Source organism: Coffea eugenioides, chromosome 2 (assembly GCF_003713205.1).
Source record: "Coffea eugenioides isolate CCC68of chromosome 2, Ceug_1.0, whole genome shotgun sequence".
NCBI classification, from domain to species: Eukaryota; Viridiplantae; Streptophyta; class Magnoliopsida; order Gentianales; family Rubiaceae; genus Coffea; species Coffea eugenioides.
Window position 1 is genome coordinate 54,578,259 of NC_040036.1, and position 14,675 is coordinate 54,592,933.

At 35.5% G+C, this 14,675-nt stretch overlaps 1 protein-coding gene across 1 annotated transcript; it reads left to right on the forward strand.

Moving 5' to 3' along the window:
• The first annotated feature begins 3,730 nt into the window (after positions 1-3,730).
• Positions 3,731-12,606, forward strand: LOC113759903. Its single transcript, XM_027302481.1, has 2 exons — positions 3,731-4,106; positions 12,569-12,606. Exons 1-2 carry the CDS (start codon positions 3,731-3,733, stop codon positions 12,604-12,606), a joined length of 414 nt encoding a protein of 137 aa, XP_027158282.1.
• The last annotated feature ends 2,069 nt before the right edge of the window (positions 12,607-14,675 follow it).

A 14,675-nucleotide genomic window follows, 5' to 3' on the forward strand; every position in this document is an offset into this window, starting at 1 on the left:
AAACACTTGAGCTAAGATTAACTCATTTCCAATCTAATGTGCAAGGATTAAGACAAGCAAACGTTTCATTTCTTCCGTCTAGGCTAAAATAGATTCTAGTTTGACCTTAAAGTACAAATATAATATATTCAATATTCATTTATCATTTTATTTTGAAACTCATTGACTTTATTGTTTTAATCAAGAATTATACCTGTTTTCCCAAGTTAATAATTTATAAGATATTTATTTTAGGATTAAATCATTTTCCACTCAAGATTCTAAGATTACGGTTTAGGAGTACTTCATTGGTCCCCTTTTTAATTAATTAAACTCTAGGTTATTTGTAAGTTAAATTTTATTCCACTACACCAGTCCCTCAAATTTTATAGTCTTTAAAATATTTGTGAAGACAATATTAAGTAATTAGAAGCCAATTTAGGTACATAATTATCATGAGTTTTCCCCTCATTTGCTTTAGTTTAACTCTACTTGTGGAGCTGTATATAGCCATTAAATCTCAGGGTAACCCTAGCTATCATTTATGAAAGCTTAAAAAGTTGGAAATTAGAGGAAATACTTGTTCAAAGTTGGTTCCTCACGGCCATTATCAAAGCAAAGTGCATCCGGGAACAAAAGGAAAGCAACAAGAAAGGCAGCTTTGCCACCCTCTGATGTTTTGATCACAACTGGAGCTACGCTTATCGGATTGAGGCGAATTTTATAGCGTTTCGAAGCTAAGATATAGACCTACATTTCTTCTGAAGATATCGACATCCAGTTATTGCGTTTTCAAGGCCAAAAAGGGACGGTCAGAAGCACAATCTGTTTCATTTTCTCGGTCAGCAACCAAAACTAGTAACGTTACTTCAAGCTTTCGACGAAAACTCTATTCTTTCACTTGCTTAAAACTCTAAATATTTAAAGTACATTCAGTCCAGCATATACCAAGGCAAATAGCATCTAGTTTCAACAAATTATTCAACCCAAAAGCTACGCACAACAATCTGTCATCAACTAATTACAATTTGCAGCAGTATAGCAGTTTAACATGTGGTGTTTTCTCATAATTTTCTTTTCAGTTTCATGCTCCCACTAGACATGCAGGGGATGATCATTCAACTACAGACCATCTTAAGCAAAACATAGAAATTTATAGCTAAAAATCCAAGAGAAAAGCTGAACCAAGATTTATATCCTCTCTCGGCTATAAAGCTGGTTCGTAGCAGCAAGTAATGCCTAAAGACGAGTTTCTTCTACTAGATCCCTCCATTTTATGCTCAAACCTCTCATGCATGAAGAAATCAAGATATTATACAACATATTACAGATTAACACAGAATTTTAGAGTCATTATTCACCAAAGACAGCTAAAACTTTTCCATCCCCCCCCACTCGGATGAAGCTGGAAAAATTCCAGCAAGGATCTTCCATCGGTCCTCCCAATTTCCAACTTTTCCCAAATTTCTTCAACTAAACTTCTTATAATACCTGAGATAACCATATTACATGCTTTTCTTATATTATATTTTCCATTTTTACACTGCTAATGAGCTGAAATTCATGTAATTAACTCCTGGTTGCTACAACTTCAGTCAAATAATCATTTTAATCTCAAACCAGAATTTTTCTTCAATCGAAGCTCATTTCCTCTGCTAAAACTTATCTTGCAGCTTGTTTATATATATATATATATATATTCATTTATACTCAATAAATAAGTATTGATCACAGAGAATTTACCTCTTTCCTTTAAGAGTTAAAAATTGCAGACTGACCAGATTTTCCAGCTTTGTTTCCTCAAGGTCTGCACCAGCTATCCCTCCTGTTTTCCTTGCCTTTCTCTTCTTGATTATGATCAGCAGATGATGAAGCTAACCAAATTTTCTCTCCCTCACTCTTAGTTCCACCCCCTCGATTCCATTTTTGGAATTAAAGAAAGAAAGCTGCCTTGTGTTTCTTTCCTCTCGGTCACCGCCCAACTAGAAATTTCTTTCTCTTTGTTTCCTCTCGGTTGTCTTCCAGAAGATGGCTTCCTTAGGTTGCATAGTAGTTTAACCAAGATTCAGGGTTAGTTAGGTCATTAGTATTAACTTATTTGCTCACTAAGGGGCTGCGGTTTTATTATTTCATGCATTGACTCCAAACTTCATTTGTTCTAATTTATATACCCTTACAAAATTCTCGTACATTAATCTAGGAGATTTTCATACATTCAGTTTTAAAGGAAAATAAACTAGATATATAATTTATTCAACTGTATAATATATGCTACGTGTCTAGTAATATATGCAAATGACACAATTTACAATATACATACCATGTGTTTATTTGATTCATAAAATTTTTTCTACACCAATCTAGGATATTTCTAATTCTCGATTTGATAGAAATTCAATTAGACATTTAATTTAACCACTTATTCGTTATATGTAATATTTCCAATATCAAGGTAAATAAAATAAAATAAATGCAAAGCACACACTTGATTTTCTCGAGTTCTCACAGGAGGATTATGATTGCATGATTAATTATCACTCAGGGAAAGCTAATGTAGTAGCTGATGCTTTAAGTCATCAAGTGCAAGTGACAGGATTGATGATTAGGGAATTACACTTGTTGGAAGAGGTTAGTATTTGGAACCCTCGACTTGAACCGAGAAAAGTGATTCTTGAAAATATTGTCGTGAAATCAGTTTTGCTAGACCGTATCAAGGAGGCACAAGGGAAGGATTCTGAAGTACAAAAGTGGTTGGGAAAAATTAAGGAAAGAGAAAAGTCGGATTTTAATCTGGAAGTAAATGGCGTACTGAGATTTCGCAATCGCATAGTGGTGCCAAAGGATGAAGGGTTAAAAAGAAAAATCTTGGAAGAAGCGCACTGTTCTAAGTATACGGTACATCCTGTAGGAAATAAAATGTACCAAGACTTGAAAAGCTTATACTGGTGGGAGAACATGAAGAAGAAAATTGCTCGGTTTGTTCAGACTTGTTTGATTTTCCAGCAGGTTAAAGCTGAGTATCAGAGACCATCTGGCCTATTGCAACCTTTAGAGATACCCGAGTGGAAATGGAAGAATATCACTATGAATTTTGTATTTGGATTGCCAAGGACACAAGGAGGTCACGATGCAGTTTGGGTGATAGTCGATAGGTTGACTAAATCTGCTCACTTTCTGCCGATTAGTATGAAGTACTCGTTGGAGAAGTAAGCCAAACTATATTTGGATGAGATTGTAAGGCTGCATGGGATACGTGTAAGTATTGTATCTGACCGAGACCCTCGGTTCGTTTCTCGGTTCTGGCAGAAGATGCAAGAAATGTTAGGAACTAAATTGAGTTTTAGCACTACTTATCACCCACAGACTGATGGACAGTCAGAGAGGACGATTCAAACTCTTGAGGACATATTAAGAACCTGTATTTTGGATTTTGGAGTAAGTATTTGACATTGGTGGAGTTTGCTTATAATAATAGTTTCCATTCATCAATTCAAATGGCTCCGTATGAAGCTCTGTATGGACGAAAGTGTAGATCTTGGATTTGTTGAGATGAAATAGGTGAAAGAAAGATTTTAGACCCAACGCAGTACCATGAATTGAAGAGGCGCGAGAAAAGATAAAATTAATACGCCAAAGGATTCAGATAGCTCAGAGCTGTCAAAAGAGTTATGCAGATAATTGGAGAAAGGATTTGAAATTTTTGGTTGGAGATCAAGGTTTTCTTAAAATCATTCCACTGAAAGCGAGTCTGATGGTAGGGAAAGGAAAGAAGTCGCAACCTAGATTTGTAGGACCTTATAAGATTCTACAACTTGTGGGAAACGTGGCCTATAAGTTGGAACTGCCACCAAGATTATCTCGAATTCATAACGTTTTCCATATGTCTATGCTCAAGAAATATTATCCAGATCCATCTCATGTACTGCAACCGGAAAATATTGAGATTGACGAGGCACTGACTTATGAGGAAATACCAGTGAAACTTCTGGATCATAAGGTGAAGGAACTAAGAAATAAGCGAATTCCTTTGGTAAAAGTCCTTTGGAGGAATCACGGAGTAGAGGAAGCAACTTGGGAAGTAGAGGAGGAAATTCGAAAGAAATACAAAGACTTATTTTCAGATCAAGGTATAAATTTTATGGACGAAATTCTCTTAAGGGGGAGAGGATGTAAGCGCTCATATTTTATTTCTTAATTTAGTCATTTTATAATTATTTTCCCTAGTGTTAGTTAGTTATATTTTAGTTGCATGAATTTCTTTTAAATTCTGCTTTATCGTGCGCGCGTCTCAAATTTCTTGAAAATCATATCGCGCGACTAATTAGAGACCTGAGGAATTAATACTACACTCGTAAGTGTGAGTAATTACAGTGTTAAAGAAATTACATTGGAGGATTAGTGCATAATTGTACCAAACAAAAGAGGAATCGGTAATGCGCGACACTATTTCGACAACTATTCAAAGTTGACTTTTTGCACCCAACATAAAGTTACTTTCCATCATTCTTTTCCCACAAGTTTCATCACACAACACTCTCTCTTTCTCCTCTCCATTCAGCCGACTCAACCAAGAAGAAAAGGAAGAAGAAAAACTCCATTTCTTTGGCTCTAATTCACTTGCAAATCTTCATCCAACTTTCTAGTTTCTTAGAGATTCATTCTAGCTTGGAGTAAGAAGCAATCTTGTGGAATTTTTTGGAGGAAATTTCCATAAAAAATCTGAGTTTCATCAAGGTTTTAAGGGTAATCACTTGACCTCTTTTACATTTCAAATTACAAGAAGTTTAACGGTTAATCTTCATGGGTTTGAAACCCTAATCGCACTCATAGGCTAGCGGACTTGAGAAACTATTTATCTCGCTTTAAATCATAGGCTAGCTATCTTGATGAGGCCTCTAGGTAGCTGACTTGAGGCTTGATTGTTTGATTATGGTTGTTTATGTGATGAATGAGATGATTATGGTTAGAAAGTGAAGAGAAATCGAAGGAAAATTTCAAAAGGAAGCTGGCCGAAATTCTGGTCATGTTGCTCTGTTTTAGTTTTGAAATTTTGATGCCTGGTTGACTGTTAAATTGATGGATATATGTTGTATATTGTGTGTACAAAGTGCCTTTCAAAAATCGTGACGAATGGTTGTACAAAAACTGGGTTTTGGTAAAGATTCAAATCTGGAAAACGCATAGCAGGGTACCCGGGCAGTGGTTCTTTGTCCGAATGTAACTCTCTGTACAAAAATCAAAATTGAGTGCCATTTGTTGCATTCAAAACTAGATATTCATATCTTTAAAACTGTATAAAAATCCCCTGCTAGTTCATTTTGACCAAACCGTAGTGAATTGGCAAAGTGGACTGTCCTACTTTGCCTATTTGTCCGAATGAAACTGGAAACTGCATCTTGTTGCTCGATTTTATTCTACTTACGAAAAGATTTTCAGAATGATGTCCTCTGATAAATTGTAACATTTTAAACCTATTTTTCAACTCCATAAACCAATCTCAATTTGGATTTGTATAGAGTTAGATATGGTTTGATTTCGAAAATGTGACAAAGCTGGAAACTGGAAACTTGTTCCTTCCTTGTTGGCCGAATGGTCAAATCTGTTTTGGAATGTTATACTTCAAAAATTTTAGTGTCAATTGCTTATTAAATGTTTCTGGAACTTTGATTTAAAAAATGGAGTGAATTGGGGCTGATTTTGTTGGACAAAACTTTTGAAAAAGAAAGAGAGATAGGGTTGGCAGATTTGCTTCAAAACATTTCACAAACTTTGGACGTTTCATTAACTGTCTTCCCGTGTGATTTTTTACCTAAATTTTGATAGAGAGGTAGTACATATATGGACGTTTAAGTGTACCAAATTTGGTGTAATTTCAATACCATTTCGATACCCAAATAATGCCCAAAGATTGCTCTTCAAATCTCGAAATCCACTGATTAGGTTGCAAAAATCAACCAACTTCAAACTGTTATATCTTGTTGTTCGAAACTCTGAATTTAGTTCTGCTTGTTTTGTTTGAAACTTGATTTGAAACTCTTATTGTGTTATAAATTCAGAGGTTGATTCACTTCCTGGGAATTTTTTCGAATTTCCAAACATCACTGAAAACCAAGACTGATTCTGTCTTGTCTTCTTGAATCAGCAAATTTGAGCTGAAAAATAAATGCTTTCTGTTTGGAATCTTGAAAAAGTATCCTCTAAGAACTTTAGTACTTTAGATCTATTTTTCAACGGTATAAAGTTTTCCATTTTTGGGCATACGAAACTCGAGATCTGATTTTTCAAATTTTGTCGCGCAAAGCTGAAATTTTTTGATTTCTTAATAGTTGAATCTTGAACTTCAACAGAGTGAAGCTCTTTTAGACATTGTCTTAATTTTAAGCAAGTGTACATTCTTCCTTGTTTGATAAGGGGTTATGAATGTATGAGAGTGATTGTTGGTCGTTTTTCTTCAGGCGATCAAGAGGGTTTTGAGGAGAATCTCGGAGCGGATCACTAAAGACTTTCTTTACTCACTTATTTTGAATTGGTGAGTATCAAGTGTATGAAGTGTTGCTAAGTGCTTAATTTGTTCTCATTAATTGAGTATTTTGAAAGTGTTGAATCGAGTGTGTACTTTATCGCACTCGTTCTCTTTTAAGTGAATTATATTTGAATTATATGAAGTGAATTTACTAAGTGAAATAAGTGAAGTGTTGCAATAGTGAATTATACTTTGTTGAATCAATGTCGATTGGAGTGAATCTCATCAACTTATATTATAATAGTGGGGGACGCCCAAACTTATCGGCCGACCTTGCGACTCGAGCCGACACGGGATTGGTCGTGAAGTTTGGTGAGCCATGAGAAAAAAATCTTAAACTTGATCTATTTGAGAGATCCTGTTTGACATACTCGAGTAGTATCGCCTTATATAAAAGAAGTGCGGGCCCGGAGCAGGGGATGTAACGGTGAACGGGAGTACGAAGTAAGCAGAGTTCTACAGACTTAATACCTATCCGATTGACGGAGTGTCATCACGTGGAGGTATTAGATCGAGTATCGGCAAAGCAAATGGAATATAGTTCCTGAGAGCTCCTGTATCCTTATTCAGTGTGTTTATTGTTAAATTATGAATTGCTTAAACTTTATTGCTTTACTTTCCGTATAAGTGTTATTATTACTTGAACTATGTGATTACATGTTTTCTTGACCTCACTGAACGTTTCGCTCACCCCATTAGTTTTATTTTCCTTAACAGGAGTTTGGAATGGAAAGAACTTTTGAGGAAGCCGACTTGATTATTTTGATTAGTATTTTGGGATGTAATTGACTAGTCGACTTCTAGTGATTGTATTTTTGGGAAAGTGATATACTTTTGATAACTTAAGATGTAAGATTTAAATGTTGATTTATGGAAGCGACCTTTCTTTATTTCGACTTTATTCTTTGATTGTTTATCCTTAAACTTGAATGAAAATTATACCGAGTCCTGGCGAGAGTTGGACAGGCGTTCCGCAGATACCCTTGGGTTCACTCTTGGGAGAAGTAGGGCGTCACAATTATTAATAGTAAAGTGACAAATAATAAGATTAAAATGAAAAAAGAAAATATTAGTAGCAGTATATCATTGGTTAACGACACCTTTTTAGAAATTTTTTACTCATTTGAGAAGATAAATTTTTGTACTTTTTGTTTTCTTTTTGGATAACAAAATTATTCTGAATAATATTTTGCTTGCATCACAAACACAATTTGCAATCAACTTTTTATCTTTCCAACCATCTTTTTTTCGCATACATCACAGTCCAAAAATACTACAATAGTTATTCCAAATACTCTTATTCCTGGATTGTGAATAGTTCATGAAGTGCGTAGAGGGTGTACTTTCTTACTTTTATTTTATTTTATTGAATTATTGAATTATTTATTCTCCCATTTCTTCCCCAAAAATTTCAGCTAGCTTCTTCCATTGTTGCTCCACAAAAGCTCTCCAAAATTTGCTTCTTGTCTTGGTTCTTCATACAAACTTGGAAGAGGACTTGAACAAGGAATAAACCTTGGTCATTTAGGAGCTCAAATCCTAGTGGTTAGTCTTCTTTTGGCAGCAAGGTAATCATCCAAAAAAACCCTCAACTTTTCCTCTCTAATCTTAGTAGTAAGATAATTTGGTTAGTTTAGTTGTTGGGTTGTTGATGGGTTCACAAGAACCTTGACATTAGGTAGTGGACTTGAGGTGGCTTGATAGGTAGAGGCCTTGAGGATTTTGTATGTTTAATTTCTTGTTTGTTACTTGCTTTGATGAGATATGGTTTAGTTCTAGTTGCAAAGTTGAAAAAGAAAGCTAGAGGAATGAGAGATGCTTGCTGGCTGAAATTTGCTGGTTGTTCCTCTCTTGTTAATTTCAAAATTTTGATGTTATTTTGATGCAATAATGCTTGATACATGTTGGTGGTTATGTGTATGAAATATCTCCCAAAAAGCTTTCCATTTGATTGTGTTTAAGTAGGGTTAAAGTGAGAATGAATTCTGGAAATTTTCTGAGCAGGAAATCCCAACCAGTATTCATGTTTTACGTCATAACTATCTGTCTGGGAGTTGAAATCGAGTGTCATTTGTGGCATCCGAAACTAGACTTTGAGAGCTTTCCGTCAGTATAAAATGCACCTCCTAATTCGTTTCCTAGGAGCCGTAGTGAACTGACAAAGATGACTGAAATTCTTCACTGCATTCATCCGAGAAACAGTCTTAGCTGCAGTTTGTAGCTCAATTTTGCCTATATTGAAAAATGAATTTTAAGGCAGTTCCTTCTAGTGAATTGTATCATTTTAAATCTAGTTTTCAACGCCATAAACCATACTAAATTTTGAGTTGTGTAACTCTAGTTATGATCAGATTTTGAAACTCTGTCTAGTTCGTCAGAACTGGAATTTTGTAAAACAGGTTCCAAACTTCAATTTTAGTACTATCGTATCTTGGTGTAGAAAGGTCCAAATCGAGTTCCGTTTGTTGCATTTGAAACTAGGTTTGAAATTTTAATTGTGGTATGAATTTCAAAGGCTAGTTCCATTTCTACGAATTTTTCCGAATTTCCAAACTTCACTGAATTTGCAAACCTGTTTTGCTCTGTCCTGTCTAGTACAGTGACTTTGAACTAAAATTTGAATGACTTCGAATTGGAGTCTGAGAAAAGTGTCTTCTAGAAAGTTTTAGTGCTTCGAGTATAGTTTCCAAAGGTGTAAAGTTTCCAATTTTTGGACTTACAGAACTCGAGATACGATTTTTTCAAGTAGTGCCATTCTGAACTAGAAATTTTCTGATTTCAAACAAATACTCTTTTAAAGAGCTTTCCACCTTCCCTTGAAATTGTTGGACCGTTTTAGGTTTAATTTTATGATTAGATACAAAGTCTTTTTGAACTTTAATTTTCATCTCGAATCTTAGTTTCCAAGGGATTAATCCTCTTTTCATGATTCTTCTTGGTTGCATAACTCCCTTGGTTTATAGTACCTCTCTTCATACTCGAATTGGGGACTTCAACCCCTATTCTTATGGCTTCGATTTCTGTGAGTTTGAACTCCAAAAAGGGAGTGTTTTGACTAGAGTAGTTCTTAGTGAATTGCACTAGTTTTATACTTGAACCTTGGAACCTTAACCTTGACTTTTACTATGAAAATGAGTGAAATTTTGGATGAGTTTAACTCCATTAGTTTGGAAATATGAACGCTCTTTGTGACAGCCCCACCTCCCCCTAAGGAGTACCCTAAAAATTAGCGAACCGGCTGCCCAACTCTCATCAAAACTATTAAGCCGAAAACATTTTTACCCAACCATACGGTGCAATAGGATTTCGATTAAACGCTCCAATGAAAAACGAAAAGAACTAATGCCACGTCAAAATCCGGTCATGATTTGGCCGGATAGCTGGCCGGATTCAAGGCAGTGACTAAAACGAAAACTTTTCATTTTCCCCTGACAATCCGGTCAAGTATCCGGCCAAGATCTAGCCGGATAGACGGCCGGATTCCTTACAGTGGTTTCCCGCCAGATTTTCTTCTTCCTTGATCAAGTTCCGCACTTGCTCGATTTTTCAACGAATACAAAATCAGTTCACCAAAGCCATAGAGACGTAACATCTCAAACGAATAAACCTAATATACATGGTTAAACACTTATATATATATTGGAATGTTCAACAGTTCAACTGGCAATACAAGTCAGAATATCCACAATTTATCAAAGTACAATTAGAGTTTGCCAGTACAGAGGAGTTTAATCAAAAGAACGTCTATAACTAGCTCTACTATTTTCTCCACAAATCACGGTTTCAAAGTTTGTCCCCTGTAAGGAAAACAAAGATAACGGGGGGATGAGTTTATACTCAATGAGGTACCAAAAGTACAAGCAGTCAAGAATCAAGGAACTTCACTTTCAATCAGTCAAATATACATACCAAATGTCGCGCCCCATTTTTGAAAATAAAAAATCACGAGTTTAGAAAAAATGGATTTTGATTTATTTTGAGTGAAAATGAGAGTTTGATTTTTAGAAAAAATAAAGAAAATGAGCCTAAATGGGACTTAAAAGTGCGACGATTTTGACCCAAAAATAATAGTTTAAAAAGGATTTTTGAATGAAAAATCGGAGTCGTCACTTGGTATTGAGTTAAGGTGTACCAAGTCACCTAAAATGAATTTTTAAACAAAAAGTAGAAAAAACCCTTTTTAAACGATTCCAAATCTTCGAAAATCAGAGAAAAGTGTTCGGGAGTCATATTTGAAAAAAGGGAAAGCAAGTAAAAAAATTCAAGGCACCCTTTCAACCTAACCAAGACTAGTTGCATAATTTAGTCAAAGATTTTCTTATTTTAACCTAAGAATTTATCACATTTGGATGTACTATATGAATGCAAACCCTAGACCTAATGTATCAGGATCAACATGCCTCTTCGAATTTTAATTGGTGCAAATCGCATTAATTACGATACCCAAAAGTAATTATTTGAAGAGGTCATGAATGTGCAAAAATATTACTTTAATAAAAGAAAAGAAAATAATTATACATATATACATGACCTAGAGGAATGCATCATAACGGGTGCGGGGTCTAAGATTTGTGACTTCAATTTTCCCTTTTATAGAGAGAATACGAGCGTGCTAAGGCTAGAAAGCCAAACTCGTCCATATCCCATATTCGAGGGATTATCTCTAATCTAATCAAGCAAATGTACTATCCTAATTCTAATTCTTAAATGAAATGCAAATCTAATGTTATGTTTTCATTCAAAAGGGGTAAGGACTATACATGTTTATCTCAGTCTGTAACTTTTGATGATTACAAAACAAATGGATGTTACTAATACTCTCTGAGTTAGACCTTTTTCAGAATTGGAGAAAAACAGGTTCAAAGGCTGACATATGCTGAAACATCTGTCGGATGCACAAAAACATTGCATCGGTCGTCCGACAACCAATGAGTAACTTCAGACACAAAAAGAACTCACCCTCGGACGTCCGAAGCTGATAAGTCAAGTCCTCTAAACTCAATGACCTCGATCGAACGCACAACACCTGAGCACCGGACGTCCGACAAACGTTGCGACACTTCGGACGCCAAGCATTGGAGGCACCGGACATTCGAAAGAGTTAAAGAAGAATTCCCAGTTTTACATCATACCTCGGACGTCCTAAAAGACATCATACCGGACGTCCTAAATTTTTCAAGAAATCTTCTTGAATTCACTGCCAGCGTTCGGACGCAGAAAACTTGCCTACTGGACGTCCGACACCACTAACGGCTAGTTGACTCTTTAGCTGCTTTCTATCCGTTAGTAGTATTGATTGAAGAACTTTTTGGTCTCTTATAAATAGGAAAAAAGTCAACCACTTCAAGGGACTTTGCACATTGAGACTACATCAGATCTTGAGTGATTCAAGTGTGAGAATACTCCTTAAAGAAGATTTGTGCTCTTAATTATGTAATTTTTTATAAGCTTTTCAAGTGTGTTTCAATTTCTTCAATAGTGTAGCTTTGTGAGGGTTATCCGAGAGATAGTAAAACTTCCTTGCTTGACCAAGTGTGGTTTGGGGTGAGGAGGAAGTGATCCTTCCTTTGTACACAAGAGATTGACTGTGAATTGTTCAACTTGAAGAAGCTTGCTATATAAAGTGATTTTCAAACTCAAGTGGAGTTTGAAACTTGATTTGCTATTTAATCCTTTTACTTACAATCTTGCAATATAAATTGTTTATCTCTTCTACCCCCAAGCACTTGTGCTTTCTCATCAATTGCTCCATTGTGTGGTCCTTTAAAAAAAGAGGGTAGGCACTCAAAAAGTGACTCATATCTTGGCTAGTTTTTATCTACCTAATTCACCTCCCCTCTTAGGTTGTCTTCGATTCTTACAATTGGTATCAGAACTTGATCTCCTAGAGATTAAGCCCAATCGACTTTGGAGTAAAAATGACAACCAATCATGCCATGTTCTTTGAAGGACAATTCGTCACTAGACCCCCAATGTTCAATGGATCAAATTATGTGAGTTGGAAGGAGAGGATGATTATTTTCTTACAATCTATTGATATTGAGTTGTGGTTTATTGTCAATGAAGGTCCATATGATGCCACTGTTATTGATCAAGTTACTTAAAGACCGAGACCAAAAATAAGGAGTGAGTTGACTGGTGATGATAGAACTCATCTTACTTTAAATGCCAAAGCTATGAATGTATTATACAGTACTTTAGATTCAAATGAATCTATTAGAGTCAAAGACTGTAGATCTGTAAAAGAGATTTGAGATAAACTCAGAAAAATCCATGAAAGAAGTGAGAATGTGAGAGAATAAAAGAAGTCCATTCTGGTCATTAAGTATGAATCTTTTAAGATGGAACCTCATGAAAACATTGACAAGATGTACTGTAGATTCCATGATCTTATTAAGGACTTAGAAGTACTTGAAAAGGACTACTCTCTAGGTAAGAAAAACAGAAAAATTCTGAATGCGTTATCCAAGAATTGGGAGAGTAAAGTGACTGCTATTGAGGAAGTTAAAGATCTAAATACCTTACCCATTGAATCTCTTATTAATTCTCTAATTTCTTGTGACGCCCCGGAAAAATTGAGTTTGAGAACCCGAAAATTTTCTAATTTTCTAGGGTTTTTTTTTTAAAACGCCCGCCTTTTCTACATTTTCTTGATTAGAAAAATTCCCCAGATAAAGTTTATGAGCAAAAATAGTTTTAAAATGATTTTTCTAGTATCGGTTAATTTTTGAGAAATTAAGAGCGTATTTTGGACGTGGGACCCGCAAGTGCGGTAAATGCATTATATTTTTGACAACTTGTTGGAATTTTGTATTAAGTGATATTATTTTACAAAGTGTTAAGATATTTGTATTGGAGAGACAAAAAGATAAGTTTTGAACCAAAAGGGTGACAAGTGTCATCTTCCTATTCAACCTTGACTTTGACCATTATTTCTTACCTTTACTAATACTCAATTTTGACCCAAAAATCACCTAAATTTCTGCAAGCTTGGCCGAACCTCTTGGAGCAAAAATACAAGAAGAAAGCCTTCAACTCCAACTCCATTTCTTGCTCAATCTTGTGAATCAACCGTTAAACTTTCAAATTCCTCCACAAAAGTCACTTGTTTAGGAAGATTGAAGGTAGTGGTGGAGTGATTAGAGAAGGCAAAGGACTAAGCCATCAACTTTCTTGATATTTCAAGGTTCATGTCTAGCAATCCTTTCTTTGTTCTTGATTATACTAAATTAGTGACTTGTGATGGCTAAAGAGATGGTTTGATGGATTATATTTTGAGTTGTGGTTGGATGGATGAACTTTTATTATTTTTGGGGGATTTTCTGTTTTAATATGAGTATGATTATGTGGTTATGTATGATAATTGGAAATGATGTTTAATGATTCTAGAAGGTGGAAAAAGTGGAAGATTGTAAGGAAATTCTGTTTTGGAAGAAATCTGGAAAATTAGGGTTCTTGGTTCTTCATTCTGTCCGAAATTTTTGGTCCTAGATAGAGACCGAATTGGCCTTGGCTCAAAACATGAAAGTTGTAGGTATTGATGTTTTAAAGGTATCTGTAAAATTTCAGGTCAATCAGAGCAGCGTAGCTTGTGAAAAGTCGAAATTATCCTTGCTGTCCTGGTTTTACCCGAATGTAAGAATTGCGCCTGTAATTGGTTGTTTTGGCTGGAATTGCTTCCGAATTGGTTGTTGAGGTCTTCTGATGAAATGTAGCTTGATGTCCTAGCTACCATATTCCTTTGGAATTTCTGCATTTGGACCTGTTTAGACTGAGTTGTACTGATTACAGCATAGTATAATTTGTAAACCTCCAATTACGGTTCTGGTTTGTTATTTGGCATATTTGACTTAGTTGTACTGGGATTTGGACTGAGTGACCTTCTACATTGTTGTAGCCCTATCTCTTAGGTTCGAAATGGTGGGTCTTACACCCTAATCCGATAATCGTAGTGCAAGTTGTGTCATTACCGCAAAATGACGTCAAAACTGTTTTCTGGTTTTGAGCTTAACTTTCATTTCCGAACGTTTCCCTAACTTGACTTGTACTAGTACTACTTGGAGCTTGCTGAATGGCTATTGGATGAACTTGTTGTTGTGTGTGTACCTTTGGGACTGATTTGAGGAAGTAATGAAGCCATGATGGCTGGAAAAGTTAACAAATTCAGGGGAAG